The following is a 20228-nucleotide window of genomic DNA, read 5'->3' on the forward strand; positions in this document are numbered from 1 at the left end:
ATACACTTACTATATAGTATGTAGAAAGAACAAAGACAAGCTACATTTTATCCCACGCAATGACTATATCCCGGCCACAGGGACTAAGTCAAGGGTAAAACAAATATATAAACGATTCATTACAAAGTAGTCGCTATGAAATTTGGCATACATATAGAAAGAAGAAAGATATAAGCTACCTTTTATCCCAGTCAATAAATATATCAAGTCATGTATTTGAAGGGTGGGATATGGCGTGAATTTACTGGGAATAGAGGAATAACAACTGAGTCCTCAGGAATGGCAACGCATGGGGAGTATCACGGGCGAAACGGTATACTCTGTTATGTCCATGGTACTGCTCATGTCTATAGGCGACGGTTACCACTTTCCATCAGATGGGCCGTCAGCTTGTTTGCCATTCTAAGTTGTATAAAAAAAAGTGTAAATGCTAGTAGGAAATGATTTCCAGTACAGTAAATAATAAGATCTTTTTTTAATTCAATTTTTCTAAGTGGACTGCCAGTTTGTATCGTCTCTCCCTCGTTCAAATTGTCCTTTCTTAACAGCAAGTAACGGCCATAAAAATGTAAATGATCTTCATTAATATGTCACTCTGTGTACATTTTACGTTTTATAGGATGTTTTTAAGAGGACTATGATTCACTTGGAAATAAATTGTTTAACTCTTATTGGGCAAAAAATATTGATTTAAATTTTATCAACGTAGATTTGGTTCGTTTAGAAAATCCGTCGTCTTAAACTATTTAATTACCAATTGGGAAATATATGAATAGAATAGAATAGAAAATATTTATTGCCAGAAAAACACAATTATAACAGAAAATACATATGTAAGAAGTGTCTCGTATTAGGCACAAAGTGTCTCAATGCAATGTGTACAGCTGCACGGCGCTGGTTTTTAGCCAGTCCCTCTCTTTATTACAAAAAAAAAAAATATCACCTATCGTAGACACAATTTTAAATGGAGCAATTATGTATGCGTGTGAGTTTATTATTCTACTATTATTATTTTTTTATACAACTTAGAATGGCACACAAGCTGACGGCCCATCTGATGGAAAGTGGTAAGCGTCGCATATAGACATAAGCAGTACCATGGACATAACAGAGTATACTGTTTCGCCCATGATATCCCCCATGCGTTGCCATTCCTGAGGACTCAGGTGTTATTCTTCTGTACCCAGTAAATTCACGCCATATCCCACCCTTCAAACCGAAACACAGCCATGCAAACACAACTGCTTCACGGTTGAAACACGAATGGGACAGAGGTACTCAAGCAATCGACTTTTGAACAAAGCCTCCCTCTATTACTATTCTACTATTACTTTTAAATGTCTGAACAGATCTGAATGTATGGGACGATAAAATCTTCAGATCATCTCCAGTGGCACTGACTAAAATTTTATGAAAATAGTTGCGTTATTTGACAAGGCAATTGTGATTTCTTTAATTTGCGATGCAAAACCTACGTGTTTGTATAAAAATAGGGCAAGTTCAACAATTTCAAGGAGAAAGAATCAATTTGCGTAATAGTATACTCCTTCAAGTTTACGTAGTGATATCATCCAATAACGTTAAGTGCACCGCACCTGTATCTTGACCTTCGCCGTGAAAGAACGAGTTAAGCATAGTAACAATTTATACGATTTGTTTCAGAAAGAAAGAGTTAAATAAATAAATAAACATTCTAATTGTTGCTGAATATTTTAAAGGTGGATTTAAACAAAAAAAGGGTACAGAAGTACAGGATAATAGCTAGAATATAGAATCAGAAGCAAGATTGAATTAAAATACAGCACAAAAATAATCAATGAAATTTTGATGTTTGTAATGAACCCTGACGTGGATATACGGGGGGAAAGGGATTGTTAGCAATGGAGTTTGACAGCCCTATTGCTAGCAATATGCCCTATTAGGTCGACTTCCACGTGGTTCCCCCTGGAAACCATCGTGAACAATTCTTGTTGAATTCGTCACGCTGGGCTGACTGACCTACTTCATCCTCACCTATCATCCTTCACTGGTGTCGCGTCGGTGTATACCGATAGCGCGGGCGGAGATATCATTCCATTATCACCCATTAAAAAAAACGTGGATATATGAAAAAAAAAAAATTAAAAAAATACCGAAATACCGACCGATATAATCTGAAATGGCAATGATGCAATTCTGGCTGAGCATAACTCGAAAAATTTATAACTAATGGTAATTAAATAAACATATTTTAAAAACGATCCTGTTTCCTTTATCAAGTAGAAAATGAATTTACTGGTAGACAAGTTTTGTGATCGCATACACGTATATGAGAAAGACAAGATATCTGCCATATAGAATATAGAAGATGCCATATAGCCATGTGTATATCGCCGTGTGGTCCCAGCATATAATGAGGCACCCCTTTCTTTCCCGTGAGAGGCGACTAAGGGAAGGCGAGTATTTGGCAGTAGCATCCATCTTAAAACATCTCTAAAAGCCTAACTGCAGTTGCCAATCTGCTTGCTAAGCCTGGTAACTATTGGTAAAAATCCCCTTATGGATAAAGCTTAACGGCTGAAATAATAAAAATAATAAAACAATAATATAGCCATGCTATATAGAAGACTATATGCAGTTTCAAAAATGTATGTGGTCATATTTTATATTTATATTTCATATTCCGTTAATATGAAATAGCGACATTAAAGTTTTGCAAAAATCACTGATTTTTGGCTCAGGCCTATTCTTCGTGGTTATCGATAGGGAAGGCTTATGTTCAGCAGTGGGCAATGGAAATCAGAAACGATACTGGTCTTGTAACTCCAATATATCCTTAAAACACGAAGGTTATCAGTGTGGGATAGTCTCCATTACAATTGTAGTACAAGTGCAATAAATATTCATAAACATACGTGCTTAAGTTAGTAATGGGTCTAGCTTCCCATGGGATCTATGTGTTTAATTGGTATGCGCAGTGACAATGTTGCGCCGGCGCTTGGGTCAACGACATTGTTTACTATTTCTCTCTTTAGTTATTTATGACTTGGCTATTACTACTCAACTATGTAGTTCCTGGTTTTATTTACTTCTTCATTACCGTCGTGAACTCTTATGTACTTTTTTGATTAATGATATTTGGATTGTAATCCTGCTTACGCCATCGGTATACGCTGGTGGAACACTAGTAAATGATGGATCCTTAATTTTGGCCGCAGTATGCATTAAAAATCGAACTTATGACGATGCTTTGTTGCATTTTTTTGTTGAATTCGTCACAATGGACTAACTGACCTGCTTCATCCTCACCTATCATCCTTCACTGGTGCCCTGCCAGTGTATACCGATAGCGCGGGTGGGGTTACCATTCCATTATCACCCATAAAAAAATTACCTGTTTTAATTTTTTTAAGTCGGTTAAAACATACACAGCGTATATGTTTATTCTATGTGCACGTTTTGTATTTGAACAAAGTATACTGTTTTTATTCTCTTCACAGGAAAAGAAACTGTAGTGCTAAGTATTTAAATCTGCTTATTGTTTAAAAATAAAGAGTCTCTAATCTCCTCCGAGGAAACAAGGTTACCCGTCATCGTTTCTGTCGCAAACGGGTCACCTCGTGCTATTGTCATAAAATATATTTTGGTGTGATTTATTACTGGTAATAAAGACTTGATCGACAGTTGTGTATTAGTGTAATTTGTCGAACGAAGGTAGGGGGGGGGGAGAGGATTGTCATGAGTGCAAATTACTTGGCTACTAGTCCCACTGCTAGCAATACACTCTGCCAAGTCGACCTCCACGCGGCCCCATCCTTTCCATTCATCACGATGGTCCAATTGATCTGCCTTTCATTCTCGTCTGTCATCCTTCACTGGTGCCTCGGCAGCGTATACCGTTTGCGCAGGCGGGGTTACCATTCCATTACCATCCAAAAAAAATTGTTGAACGTGTATATTAGCAACATGCTTCAATAAGGGGGAATGGGATCGTTAGTAATGGGGTCAAATAGCCCCATTACTCGCAATATACCCTGTCAGGTCGACCTCAACGTGGACGCTATCGTGGTTAATTCTAGTTGAATTTGCCAGGATGGACTAACTTGACTTGCTTTCATTCTCAACTGTCATCTCTCACTGGTGCCCCGCTAGTGTGTACCGATAGCGCAAGCGCAACCATACCATTATTATCCATTAAAAAAACATGCTTCAATATTAAATAATTATCTCACTTTTTGCCTGCTATTCCATTCTTCTGGATTTCAGAAGTAGGAAAAGTAATGAAATAAATTACTTCTAGATGGCGTATTAAGATGAGATTAAGAAGATAACATTCCAGATTTTATGTTAGATCTTTAGGAGTTTATTTATTTAACTTTAATACATCTAGAAAGTGTAAACGGCGAAGAGAATTATCAGCATCAGACAAAGCAGAGTGTCTAAAACATATTACTATTCTATGGAGTCTAAATAAAAAGAACGTAGTTTATGCTTAAATGCCAATTTGTATAGGACAGATCTAATGTCAAAGAGTAAAGCATTCCATTGCTTGATAGCCTGAATGGTGAAAGAATTAGAGAAAAAGCCAGTGTAGTAGACAGGAGTGTGGAGCAGGAGATTTCTAGAAGATCGAAGACAACGGTTACTGACGTTTCCGTTAAATCTAATTTTAAATTTAGATTCAATACAATTGAGACGGACTATAAGTGTGAAATCCGTATTCAACTTGGTGATGTAGTTTTTCGAATCGATTCGATCGATTTCGAATTCGATCGAAACAACGCATATAACTACCCCCTTGGGGATTATAGTTGTAATTGTTTATTAGTATATTTGTCTGTTATATGTCTTTAAATTGTAAACGATAAATGTCCATTGTAAATTTAGAATAGATTTATGTGTTTTCTTTGGCCGCTCGAAATAAATTTGCTATTGATTAATTTAACGGATCCGGTGAATTGCACTTTAACCGATATCAAAAAAGAGGGATTCTCAATTAAGACAAATTTTATGTGTAATATGTTATATACAAAACGTAATAATTTCACTAAATTATGATTTCTATTTTGATATATGTTTTAACTGAATTGAAGATTGCCTTTTCTTCAACTTTGCGAGGAATTTAAAAATAAGTACCACTTCCAGACAGCATGTTAAGACAAAACATACACCAGGTTTTAAATTAAACCTTCAGGAATACAGCTACGCAAAATTGCATTCTATTTATTTAAAAAACGTGCCACTGGTCGCTGGTTGCCCACCGCTGTCTTAGATTACGAGTGTATATGCTGTATCTATATGATACAGCATATCGAGTGTCAAAATTGTGGCAACGTTTAGTCAGTTAAAAATTTACATTTGACTGACATAATTTGACATACATATTTTTTTTAATCAAAACAAACGCGCCATATTTTCGGTGTTGCAAGTAATTAGATTTAAAATTTACCAAACCAAATCGATTTTTTTATTTGATTTCGAAACTATTTTTTTTTTATATAATACAATGTCTATATTCAGGTATAAATTAAAATAAAGATAAGCATTATTACAAATCTTTACCTTGTATTTATCTTATTCTTTCAAATATATTTGTAAGAATTCTGCATCATCTTTATTTTCAATTTCACCTAACAATATAATTTCTCACATATACTGAGTAGTAAATGTGTATTTTGGTAATAAGCACACACGGATAAAAAAGTTCGCTACAGCAGTTTTTGATGAAACATTTGTATGGATACATTTTATCTATATGATCTAAGTACACTCTCAAATTGGGACTCCGTCAGTATAGGCATTTTCAATTCAATTTTCATTCATAAAAGAAATACGTTTCCAGGTACTTTTTATATAAACGTATAAGTAAATATTTGTGCATATAATGACGTAAGAGGTAATAGGTAAACAATTCGGTATACACATGGGTGTTAATGAAATAAACACAGCATCCTACAGTCCGATTGACAGAATGATGTTGGGGCGTTACGATAAATATTGCCCGGCAACAAACAGTGAATTCAATCGTAGAAATAACGCGGAAGTAAAGTATGGATTTGATAAAATATGAGATACCAAATTAGTTCCACGATTGGCGAATATATCCTGTGGTATATATGCTCAAAAAATACAGACAAATTAAAAATATCCTACTTTTTGACAAAAAAAGTATATATATATATATTTTTTTTTGATGGGTGAAAATGGTGTGGTAACTCCGCCTGCGCTAACGGGATACGCTGGCGGAGCACCAGTGAAGGGTGATAGATGAGAATGGAAACAGGCCAGTTAGCCCATTATGATGAATTCATCAGGAATTAACCATGACAGTTACCAGGGAGAACCGCGAGGTCGACCTGGTTGGGTATATTGCTAGCAATGGGATTCTCAGTCTCCATTACAATTAACAATCCCTTTCCCCACAAAAGTATATATTTAAGATCATATATTACCGGGGTCGCCACTTAACAACCTTTCTTCTCCAATAGTTATCGGTTCTTCGAACTATGTGATCAGCCCAATGCCATTTCAACTTACTTATCCTTATTGTTTTGTTTTAAACAGTACTTATTTTTAATTTTGTAATAAAAAAATCTTTTAATTTTATTTTGTTTTTAATGTGACAAATATGCAAATAGTTTCATTATAATTCTTGGCAGAGGTTCGTAGTTATCTTGGAATTAACCGTTGAAGTCGCACCGAGCTGATTGAATGACTGTCAATGCCAATGCTCACAGAGATCAAAAGGAATGCTCTTGACAAACATCAGTCGTCAATCAATCGATCGATATGGGAAAAATATTTGCTTAATCAAGCCGATAGATTATACCGGAACTTCATATATTGATGTATATATTCGTGTATATATTTAGTACTTAATAAATCGCTGTCCATGTCTATAAATATAGGTTACGATTTTCCATCAGGTGGGCCTTCGACTTGCTCACCATTTTAAGTTTTTTTTTAATTTATTTATTACGGACAAATCACACAGATTGAGCTAGCCCCAAAGTAAGTTCGAGACTTGTGTTATGGGATACTAACTCAACGATACTATATTTATAATAGATACATATATAGATAAACATCCAAGACCCAGGCCAATCAGGAAAAGATCGTTTTCCATCATGACCTGGCCAGGGATTGAACCCGGGGCCTCCACGTCGCAGGCAGGCGTGTTCACCGCTGCACCATGGAGGACGACTATTTATTGAACTTTAATAGGGAAACACGAGACCTAAAACACATAAATAATAAAATACAGCCATAACATATATCAATAACGTTTCCACAATAAATTTACACATTAAATAAAAGAGAGCAGATGATTAATATAAAAAAAAGTACCTGACATTACAAAAAAATAAATATAACAACAATAACAAAAAAACAGAGGGAGACTTTGTACAAAAGTGGTTTGCTTGGGCACCTCTGTCCCATTCGTGTTTCTACGGTGAAGCAGTTATGTTTGCATGGCTGTGTTTCAGTTTGAAGGGTGGGATATGGCAGTGAATTTACAGGGTACAGGGGAATAACACATGAGTTCTCAGGAATGGCAACGCATAGGGAGCGTCATGAACAAAACAGTATACTCTAATATGTCCATGGTACTGCTCATGTCTATAAGCGACGGTTACCACTTTCCGGCGGTGGGCCGTCAGTTTGTTTGCCTTTCTCAGTGGCATAAAAAAAAAATTAAAATGATTTTTCCCTTTTTAATTAATGCAGAATTTGGGCAAAGTTCCTCCCTCTATAATTATTATTTACAATACCGAAGTAAACGTTAAACCAATAATTGAAATTGATAATTATAATTTAAGGACTGTATTTAATGTCTTTATCGATCAGAATATTTATTTCATTTAAGAACATGTTCAATAAAAGCAAATTTTGGTAATAATAATATAAAATTTTGTATAAATCAAAGTTATGAGCAAATTTGGTTAATTTTTTGACTCAATTCGGAAAAAATTCTTTCTGTAGGCCATTGAATAAAAGGGGAAAAAGTAAACATAGGAACATAACTAGGCACTCTGTTGGATAAATTTAACTGGAGCGGTTAAAAGGTTAAAGAAAGATTATTCGAAATCTATTGGCGAAGATATCGTGTAACATACATAATAAAAGAGAATACAATGCTAGATACGACAGGTGTATTCATTTTAAAACTTCATTTGGCTAGACTTTATAGTCACAGTGTATTATTATGATGTTTAATTTACTAATTGATAGTATCTCTTCCATGGTGTAACTGGAAATAGATTCAGTTAGGACAAATGGTTAACATAACATACATGGTTAGCATACATATTTACATACATAATAGTTAGAACAAATAACCGTTAACTGTCCACTGCTATGTTCAGCAGTGGACAGTGTGAAATGTGTCTTAAAATCTCATCGGATCGAATAGTAAATTTTTCAACTTTTTAATAATTCAGGATTCTTAAATGTAGGATTATAATTTAATATTGTTTAATAACACAGTACAGAATAGAAGAGGCAAAATGTTCTTACGATATAACGACTAAATAAAAAATATCTCCAAAGGAAAGATAGAAACTAAAAGAGGTACAATAAACTATTATATGTGGCAAATAAAGAAAGGCTCAGGGTTCAAGTCGTATAGAGAGTTAATTTTATACCCCCTATCGGACCTTAACTCAGGTATCAAGTATTTAATGGGTGATAAGGGTATGGTAACCCCGCCCGCGCTATCGGTATAGACTGGCGGGGCACCTGTTATAGGTGACGATGAAAGTCAGTTAGCTCATCGTGACAAACTCTACTAGAATTAACCACGGCCGTTTCCAGGGGGAACCGCGTGGAGGTCGATCTGATAGGGTGTATTGCCAGCAATGGGTCAGTTAGACCTCATGACTAACAATCCCTTTCCCCTCAGGTATCAAGTATTAGGATAAAAATCAGATACTATTTACCTGTCCTACCTAAACGCGTCTCGTTAAGCCGCAATAGTGTATTTAAGATATTGGTATAAAGAGATTAAGAATATGAGATGGAATGAAGTCGGTTGGAGAAGGATGCACAAGTCAGTTGCCCCGACAAGAGGAAGCTCTTAAAAGATAAAAGTATTCTGCTAGCAAACTAAAGCATTAATCATCCAATAATATACTTATTAAGCTGTCAACGAAAATATAGATTTTAAAGGTAAAAATGTTTTTGAAAAATTCCGAAAAGTATGAAGTAGATGTAATGTTTTTGGCGGTAGATTTATATTCAATGATAATTTATTACATTTTACAATTTAAACATTTTATTTTGCTACCTGAAAATACTTTTTAAATAATTAATCAGAAACATTCATAATTGTTTTATTGTTATTGAAAATTAACAGACAAATCGAAAGGTCGTCATGCTTAGGTGAGTGAAAATATAAATGCTCTTAATATAAAATATAAAGTTATATATTTATAATATTTAAAAAATATATGCAAGCAACTAATATTTTGCAGGCTAAATGGATTATAAAAGGAGTATTTTAGTCCACAATGGACGACGTTGTTGGTGTGTTAAAGCGTTTATATATTACCACTGGGGCTTTACACGTGTTAATAAAATGTAATGACTATTTGAACATGTAAAATTTGTGCTGTAAACCTAAACGCTCGCATATAATTTTTACGTAGAGTATTATATGTACATATATACATATATATACAGGAATATTAACAAACTAAATCTTCTAGGGAAATTAAAAATATAAACTTAATATTAAAAATAAAAGCGTGAACTACAAATTTGTAATAAAGGAAGTTCATTAATAAAGTAGTATTTTTTAAATAGAAGTACTAATAGTATATCGTGGTTTTATCCTTGCAAAATAGTATATATGTATGTATGTATTAATACATAGAGTACTTTATATTAAAGTACTCTATGTATTAATTTAGGAAATGAACTATGTTTTATACCAAATTTCAGTCAATTTCGTTCAATCGTTTGTGATTGTATAACATCTAAAGTCACATTTATAATATTAGTAGTATAAAATATAATCTTTTTTAATTAAATAAATGTTAATTCATCAGAATTGGCACCGTCCGTGCCATATCTAGTTACGTTAGGTCTATGTAGTGACCTTTGACACGGCCGACTAATGTCTAATGGATCCAATAAGAACAAGCCCAGCATACCATTGACTTCGTATCACTTTACTAAGCAAACATCACCAGATGGGGTAGAGACGAAACTGTTAATTGACAACCAAAACATGATTGAGCCTTGATAGAAAAAGAGATTGATTAAGTAAATTCAATCTGTGACTTTGTAGTGATTGAGGAGAAAAAAAAGCTGTATACGCTTTTTGGAGACGCAAGATTTTATACCTTATGTTTCGTATTTAAAAACGATTAGTAAACTAGTGTTAATAATAAAATTAATTAGGATCTATAATTAATCTTGCGGAAGTCTATATCACTGGTCTTTTTATGGATGAAAATGGTATGGTAACCCCGCCTGCGCTAACGGGATCCGCTGGCGGAGCACCAGCGAAGGGTGATAGATGAGAATGAAAACAGGCCAGTTAGCCCATCATGATGAATTCATCAGGAATTAACCATGATAGTTTCCAGGGGGATCCGCGAGGAGGTCAATCTGGTTGGGTATATTGCTAGCAATGGGATTCTCAGTCTCCATTACTAACAATCCCTTTCCCCCCAAAATAGAAGGTCGTGGAACTTAAAGTTATAATTGTCTGTCAAATAATACACAAAAATTTGCGTCAAACCAAGAATGTATACTTTTTAAAGTCGGTTAAAAAGTAACTGCATCTGGTCATACAAAGTTTATTCATTAGCCAAATCGAAGGAGTTGAGGATGGTGAGAGGCCACAGAGAGGCCGAATTGCAAAGGCTTAGAACCGAGCGTCGAGTTTGCATTCGTGTCAAGGATTTTGTGGCTATTTGTAAGAAGACACAGTGTGACAGTTTGGTGTGTAATCTTTTGTATTTATGTACATTGTTCTCTTGTATGTGTCGATGGGCGTATACGGTCTATGAAAAAATATTAAATAAACGATGTGAATGCAATAAAACTTAACATTTTATGATGATAATTAGAATGGCAAACTTCCCAAATAGGGTTGACGTCAGGCACGCGACCGGTCGTAAAACTATAAGCCAAATCTTTTTGTAATATGGATAAAAACATATTACGCCGACCTCAAATAATAATTGGGATAAGGGTAGGAAGATGATGATGAATTAAAATGGCAAACAGACTGACGGCCAAACTGATGGAAAGTAGTAACCGTAGCCTATAGACATATACATGTCCATGCACCGTGGACATGAGAGACTACACTATTATGCCCTTGCTGCCATTTTTGAGGACTATGATATTATGCCTCCGTACTCTATAATTTTACAGCCATATCCCAGCCTTTAAATCGAAACAGCCATGCAAGTACAGTTGCTTCACAGCAGAAACACTAGTGGGACCAAGGGACACATGCAGACGAATTTTGTACAAAGTTTCTCTCTGGTAAGATAGGATGAGATTCTTAATACTCATTTTTTCTTCTTTTTTTTACCAGCTTTTATTTACTCGCGTTTTATAAAGGATAAGAAGTAACCTATATCTTTCTTTATTCCATACAGTAGGTATGTGGACACCAAATTTCATACTGATTCATAGTGATTAGAAGAATTACATTATGGCTTGATCAAAAAAGTATATTATTCTTTATTTAATAACTATTTAATAATTTTCACGATTCCGGATAATTTTTTTTATATAATCTTTCATTCATTATTTATAACAATTTATTATTATTTTTCAAGTAAAACTAAAAACAATTTCTCTTTAGTTTTTTTTTTTTGTTAACATATCGAAAGGGTTTATTCTTGTATTGGATTCATGCTAATTTTGCGAAGATTGGTGGAAGATGAAAAAAGGATTTTTTTTTTATATATTATAGAAAGGGTTGGTTCCTGTTAATTTAAGCTAATTTTCCGAAGATTGGTGAAAAATCAAAAAAAAAGGAAAAAATATTTCTTTGACTTATAACATGTCGTTGATGGAATATTAAATGTTTTTGTGGCCATTAAAGTTTGCGTTGCGGGCATCGGCTGCTCGTAACGGAGTTAATGGGTGTACTAATGAGCGTATAGTACTCGCCGATTTCGAGGCCTCGCCACAGCATAATAAATATAAAGATCAAATAGCATGGAAACCATTAATTTTATTCAAAAGTCTGTATGTGAATGAGTTACGTATGCGCCGACAATGGATTCCAGTGTAAGAAAAAAAAATACTTAATTTCTGAAATACTAAATTATCAACTGTAAAATGGTAGTTGTACGTTTAAAATAATATTTAAGCCTCACTATAACATTGCGGTGTGGTCCCGGCATAGAATGGGCCACCCCTTTCTTTCGAGTGGGTGTCGTAATAGACGACTAAAGGAATTTAATGTTAGAGGGTCGGACAACAGCGTCCCTTTTTAAACATCACCAAAGCCTAATTGTGGTTATCAGCTCAGCTGCCAAGTTTTTTTTTTATACAACTTAGAATGGAAAACAAGCTGACGGCCCACCTGATGGAAAGTGGTAACCGTCGCCGATAACCATCGACATAACAGAGTATACTGTTTCGCCCATGATACCCTCCATGCGTTGTCATTCCTGAGGACTCAGGTGTTATTCCTCCGTACCTAGTAAATTCATGCCATATTCCATCCTTCAGACCGAAACACAGCCATGCAAACACAACTGCTTCACGGTTGAAACACGAATGGGACAGAGGTACCATAGTACGTACGTAGTAAGTGTGGCAACTACTGGCAAAATCATTCTTTATGTGGAGGAGTGAACAGCAGTGATCAGTTAATGACTTTTTAGTGGAACCTAGGTCAATAATTTCAAATATATACGAATGCAGGATAAAGGTTATAAAATACTGATTCTCTCCTAGATCAGTATTCTATTTTCAGGAAATAAGAAATAAGTATTGTAAAATGATTAATCGATTTTACAATAATTTTACAATTGGTGACCATGAATTTGTATTATTTAATCATTGCTGTCAATATCTGAACTTTAGCAACATGGATTTTAATTATTTTATATATCAATTAACTTTATGGACACTCACTATTATATATGGTTTCTTTCATACATGTGCTTATATTACTTGCATACACCCACTCTAACTTGCCTACCTCGCTTTGGAATCATAATTTTTGTTTGTATAAATAAAATTCGTTATTGGCTGTATTCATAAGAGATTTAGCGTGTAAGTTATTTTTTAAGAGCTGTGCATTTTTGTATAAAATAAAATGAAAAAAAATAAAATAAAAAAATACAAACAATTCATTTAGTTGAGTTATTGTCTGATCAATTGACTGATTGATCGATTCGATCGATTAATTAACTAAATAATTGGTTAACTTATTGGTTTAATGATTGATTGATCAAAAGATTGACAGTCTAATTGATTGGTTAATTATTCCATGGAAGCGAAAACCCAAAACTCACCTAATAACCATATCGAAGACATCTTCCTTATCGAACACCTTGCAGTACAGGTGAAATATTTTCAGACAGGTGTAACGCAGACCATTCCAGTTGACATCCGCCGATTTGAGGGCATCCGACCAGGGGCAATTTTCGTGTCTCGACAGACACAGCATGCCTTCTCGACTCTGTTCCGGAGGCATTTAAATATTTGATTGAAACGTTTGCGTTTACTTTCAGCGTTTCAATATCATAACACTTTTACACACTACAATGTAACTGGTAATATCACATTTATCACTTTATACATTTATTTATCACAAATAGGTTTAATTGTTTATTAAATTTTCAAAATGGAATAATCCGTTCGCGCCGTAATCAAATGGAAACTGCGAATAGTTCAATCTAGGTACAAAATATTATTTATTAATTAAAATGCGGAATATTTTTATTGCTGTTAAATTTCTGAAATGTTTGTTAATATTCATGAAGGTCAAAAATTTTTTGGTAATACATACGATTAAAGTTGGCAACTTTAAACATATACCATATATTACCATATTTGCTAGTGCTTGCAAATAAGCAAATTTACCCCAAATTGAAGAATTTATAAGATGTAAGAACGAGTTTGGTGTGACTACTGGCATTAACTCATATAACAGATGTACTTTTTAAATATCTAATTTTAGATATACATTTAATGATAATGGAAAATTTCTAAATTTATTTCTAATACACTAATACACTTCGTATCGCTGCGATAATGCGCTAATGCGAAGTGCATTAGTGTATTAAAATGCGTTTGACTATCTACACTATATTCTATACTACATTGTAAAAATGTACTATTTTACAACACTATCTATACTGGGGGGAAAGGGATTGTTAGCAATGGAGATTGACAGCCGTATTGTTAGCAATATACCCTATTAGGTCGACCTCCACGTGGTTCCCCCTGGAAACCATCGTGAACAATTCTTATTGAATTCGTCACGATGGGCTAACTGATCTGTTTCATCCTCACCTATCATCCTTCACTGGTGCCCCGCCGGTGTATACCGATAGCGCGTGTGGGGTTACTATTCCATTATCACCCATTAAAAAAAAAACCTATCTATACTATTGGAATAAATACTGGTTTATACCGTTATTGTTATATAATAATTCTAAAGGGATATACTATTCAAAAGGGCCTAAATTTAAGTTTATACGAAATACAGAAACCAATTTATTACTTTACTTATGTTTTATGCAAATAAATTAAAGATTGATTAATACTTACTTAATTGTATTACTCAAATTACGATAGTGAAATTTGGGAAATATAATCCTAAAATAGATATTAACAAGAAACTTGACGTTCTCAAAGAAAGAGGAGATAACAATTTTATAAAACAACTATACCAATTGCATGTTACGATACTACATAATGAGTGTAAAGTTAAATTAAACTGTATTAATCGTTTGTAGACCAATTAGTCGAATCAAAACAAACGCAGGAAACATGTAACTGTCCAATGAGAGTGGACAGTCTTGGTACACACGACCGCAGTAGGAAGTCCTAATTTAAACAATCGTTCGTAACTATTGTCTTTGTTCTAAACATACTGGGTCTCTTATCTGGCTTAAAAGCAAAGTTGAAAGTATTTTACAATAATAAGTGATTAGTAAGTAGTAACGCGTTTTATGTTTCAAGTTATTTCTATAAATGTACGAGAAGATAATAAAATACTTATACTACTATCGCTTTCGTACCTTTGACGTAATATTAGATTTAAAAATTGTGTCAAAAGTTAAATCGATTTCAATTGTGACAAAACTGAACCGATTTTGATAAAATTTCTATGAGACTAATCTGTAAGTTTTTTTATACAACTTAGAATGGCAAACAAGCTGACGGCCCACCTGATGGAAAGTGGTAATCGTCGCCTATAGACGTGAGCAGTACCATTGATATAACAGAGTATACTGTTTCGCCCATGATACCCCCCATACGTTGCCATTCCTTAGAACTCAGGTGTTATTCTTTTTTTTTATACAACCTAGATAGCAAACAAGCTGACGGCCCACTTGATGGAAAGTGGTAACCGTCGCCTATAGATATAAGCAGTACCATGGATACCCTGTAAATTCACGCCATATCCCACCCTTCAAATCAAAACACAGTCAAGCAAACACAACTGCTTTACGGTAGAAACCAATGGGACAGAGGTACCCAAGCAAACGACTTTTGTACAAAGTCTCCCTCTGGTGAATAATCCTATCAGACAAAAACAGAACTTTCTAAATCGGTTTATACACTGGCGGGGCACTATAAAAAGGCTGGTCACTTAGCTCACCGCGCGTGACGAATACACTCTGAAATCAGTACGATCGTTTCCAGGGAGGACTAGGTGGAGGTACACCTAACTAGCTAGGGTATATTGCTAGCAATAGGACTGGTAGTCCGCATTACTAACAACTCCCCCCCCCCTGTTTTATTTGTAATTATTAGGACAAACTCTGTATGAAAGAAAATGTTTTAAAAATGGTACGGATAAAGTACACCCGTGCGAAGCAGAGACGGGCAGCTAAAGCGTAAATAAAGATAAATGTGGTGCAGTTGTTAATCACACATGATGGATACACCATTCATCAAAACCAATAAGCCGATTTCACTCTACGAGTGGCTAAAAATCTCACATACATTATATTGATGAACTAAAGTAAAAATCTACGCAGTGGTGTTTATTTTTAGTCGATTGTAAAAAGACAAAATGGTTTAACTGTATTTTTTTTTTATTGTTACATGTTAATAGATCTTGATGATTGTTTTTTAATTGCAAAGGTTTCAATTCCATATTGGTTTCATAGTATGAATGAATAAGTATACTTTATTTGCATTATACAATATAGGGAATAAGCAAGACAATTGATAAATGTAACGATACAGTTGTATAAGTACAGTAAGGCGGTCTTGTTGCTGAGAGCAATGTTTTAAAGACAACCTTAGGGTAATGGACTAATTGTTGTACAAGTAGGCATGATAATTAGATATAATTAAGAAAGTAAAACGTAGTATAATATATAGTCATATTGTTCAGATTGAAGTCGGTTTGTTGTAAATAAATAAATAAAGTAAATAAATTATTTGTCTTTCTGTCTTTCTTTAAATATTTTTTTTAAATGCTTAAATATTTGTTACTTCATCATGCTTAAATGGCTTATTACATTTTAATAAAATTAATTACACAAGTAGACTACAATCAAAATAATAGATTCTTACAGTAAATTTAGAGGTAAATGTAGCATATTTTTTATACCGATTCACGTTACCATGTCACAAATAGTAACTACTGGGGAAAAGGGATTGTTAAGGGTCTAATGAATCCATTGCTAGCAATACACCCTATCAGGTCGACCTCCGTGCGGTTCCCCCTGGAAACCATTGTGGTTAATTCTAGTGGAATTCGTCACGATGGGCTAACTGACTGCTTTCATCGTCACATATCATCCCTCACTGGTGCCCCGCCAGCGTATACGGATAGCGCAGGTGGGGTTACCATTTCATTATCACCCATTAAAAAACTTGTAACTACTATATTTAGGTACTTAATTAAATCCAAATAAGATGAGTCAGTATGCAGTGAGTGACATAAATAAGCTTGTTATCGCCAAATTAACTAGGTAGTTTTATATTTAAACGATACGTGAATTGCCACATTTGGTAAGTAGCTGGTAAATTATGTGCATTACGTGAATTGCTTATGTTATCGACGTATGTATTTAACATACGGGTATGACTTTGTAAAATAAAGTAATATTCACATATAGAGAAAGAATTTATAATTTTGTTGCAAAACAAACATCGACTTTAGTCATGGCTATAACCAGCGGGTCTACCATGAAATGAAATTCCGAATTTTCGTATTTAATTTCTTGTTTTTGTTTATACCAAAATCGGACCAATAAATGGAGTTTAACATTTTGTTCGTCATACATTCTATCATAAAAGTCCAAAGGTACGATATTTTTTAACATTTTTAATAAAAATACAACCGAATTGAGGACTATTTTTTCTAAAGTCGTTTCAAAATGGGAATAGATCGGAAAGATATGCGAATCGAGAGTACTTGAATCCAATATTACTGATCCAGTCACAAGACGTCCAAATACAGTTGAAGCATGTAGACCGTTGACGTTGGTAACCTTTATAAACCTCATACATAGATATAACAAGCTCTTTATTTGGCACGTGGTACGAATTTGATTGTACGATAACCGTGAGAAGCAAACTACGGTGACATGTCTCAAATTATTTTATGTATTACATCAAAAGCTGGGCGATTACCTTATGTTAAATGTATATTGACAGTTGGACAAACATTAGCTCAATTTGGTATATATGTTGATATTCTTCATGTCCACTGTTATTTTCTTTTTTATATAACTTAAAATGGCAAACAAGCTGACGGCTCACCTGATGGAAAGTGGTAACCGTCGCCTATAGACATGCGCAGTACCATGGACAAAACAGTGTATACTGTTTCGCCCATGATACCTCCCATGCGTTGCCATTCCTGAGGACTCAGGTGTTATTCCTCTGTACCCAGTAAATTCACGCCATATCCCACCCTTCAAACCGAAACATAGTCATGCAAACTCAACTGCTTCACGGTTACACACATATATGTATATTAACTAAATATGTTATTACAATTATGCGACTTTTAAATAGGAGGCGGACTCAAAATTTATATGTATTTTTTATAGTTATATTACAAAACTTATATACAACAATGAACTGGTTTTGATAAATTTCCAAATTTCTTTAAATTGTTTATTTTAAATAGGTTTACTTACTCTTGCATTGGATTCATATTAATTTTGATATGATGATGGAAACTGCCGTTTACTTGTAAAATATAAAACTGCTTGTTATGCTGCAAAATCAGCTTGAAGATACATTAAACTAACTAACGTTGGCATTCTAAATGAAAATATTCTTAATTTAAATTTTAAATATTTTCTTTTTTCTTGAATAAAATAGTAAACTAATATCGCCCTCGTATAAGGAGTAGGTGTTTAACCAGTGCGTGATACCAGTTATGACTTACAGAACCGAAACATGAAAACGATTGCCCGTATGCAAAAGCTTCGAGTTACTCAGCGGGCTATGGACAGGGCTTTTTTTTTGATGGGTGAAAATGGTATGATAACCCCGCCTGCGCTGACGGATTACGCTGGCGGAGCACCAGTGAAGGGTGATAGATGAGAATGAAAACAGGTCAGTTGGCCCATCATGATGAATTCATCAGGAATTAACGATGATAGTTTCTAGGGAGAACCGCAAGGAGGTCGACCTGGTTGGGTATATTGCTAGCAATGGGATTCTCAGTCTCCATTACTAACAATCCCTTTCCCCCTATGGACAGGGCTGTACTTGGAGTCTCTTTGTGTGATAGAATCCGGAACGAGGATATCCGCAAAATAACCAAAATAACCGATAGAGCCCGAAGGATAAGCAAGCTGAAGTGGCAATGGGCTGGTTACATAGCTCGAAGAACCGACAACCGATGGGGAAGAAAGATTCCTGAGTGGCGACCGCGTACGGGAAAACAACCCATCACTAGATGGAGTGACGACCTGAAATGCATTGCAGGGAGTCAGTGGATGCAGGTGGCTCAGGACCGTTCTTTATGGCAGTCTATGGGAGAGGCTTATGTCCAGTAGTGGATGGATAATGGCTGAAATGATGATGATGATAAGGAATAGAATTTGAGTCCAAGAGTAGAATATTATTGAGTTCTTATGACAGTAATGGTGATTGTTCAGTAAGAAGATATATCTTTATAATATTAGTAGGTATAATTTATTTGGGGAGCGCATTACGCTTTCATTTTTCTCTGTCAGTCAAACATGCAATTCCCGTTTCTCTGTTTTATAAATAAAATAACAAACATTAATTTCTGACTAAAAATGTTTATATAATTGTCTATTATAATAAATCATCTATTATTATGTGTGGATGAAGCAAGTGATAGATGTATGTATGTGTCAAAAGTATTCAGTTTTCTCTATTTATAATAAAGTTATATAATAAAGTTTGGTTAAAAATTGAAGTTTGAACTTCTTGGTTATTTTTACGAGTATAACTTATATTTAACACAACATAGTAAGTTCATAAAATTTCTCTTACATACGCATGCACGAACGCATGCATGTACGCACGTTCGTACACATACTACAGAGAGAGCGAGAGAGACAGAAAGAGATAGAGAGGGAGAGAGAAGGGGGGCGAGAGAGAGGGGGAGAGAGTGAGGAAAAAAGAGGGGGAGAGGAAGAGAGAGGGGAGAGGAAGAGAGAGAGAGGGGGAGAGAGGAAGATAGAGGGGGAGACAGGAAGAGAGAAAGAGAGAAGAGAGAGTGAGAGAGAGAGAGAGGAGAGTGACATAAAGAGAGAGAGTCAGAGAGCGAATAGCCGTAGTGAGGGTATGAATTTAATATAATTGACATATAAATCAATCCGGTTATTATTACATTAAAATAACTAGTCTGGCCATAAATACTGTTACATAAAAACTTTTTTTCAACTTTCAAATTTTATATTTGGAACACATTTATTACCTATTTTAAAAACTACTTTCGATTTCGCGCCATTTCATATATTTTTTCGTGTTCATTATCAAATTACAATATGGAATGGGGTGTTAAAGAAAATAGAATGGTAGTGATCACTTTGCACAAAGTAGATATGGAGCCGTCGGTCATATTCCAGACACTTCAATAGCTTGGT

General features: G+C 34.6%; 1 protein-coding gene across 3 annotated transcripts in view; it reads right to left on the reverse strand.

Moving 5' to 3' along the window:
- LOC113511570 (four and a half LIM domains protein 2) overlaps positions 1-20228 on the reverse strand; it is a 217132-nt gene that overhangs the window by 99747 nt on the left and 97157 nt on the right. For 2 of the 3 annotated variants that reach the window (XM_052894501.1, XM_052894500.1), the window contains exon 2: positions 13476-13859. The exons of the other annotated variant lie outside the window; for it this stretch is intronic. In XM_052894501.1, the coding sequence (XP_052750461.1) occupies positions 13476-13657 (182 nt within the window). In that variant the 5' untranslated portion in view covers positions 13658-13859. The remainder of the gene's footprint in view (positions 1-13475; positions 13860-20228) is intronic. 3 annotated transcript variants of the gene reach the window in all.

The sequence above is a fragment of the Galleria mellonella genome, unplaced genomic scaffold (assembly GCF_026898425.1).
Source record: "Galleria mellonella isolate WM207_F2 unplaced genomic scaffold, CSIRO_AGI_GalMel_v1 utg213, whole genome shotgun sequence".
Classification (NCBI taxonomy): Eukaryota; Metazoa; Arthropoda; class Insecta; order Lepidoptera; family Pyralidae; genus Galleria; species Galleria mellonella.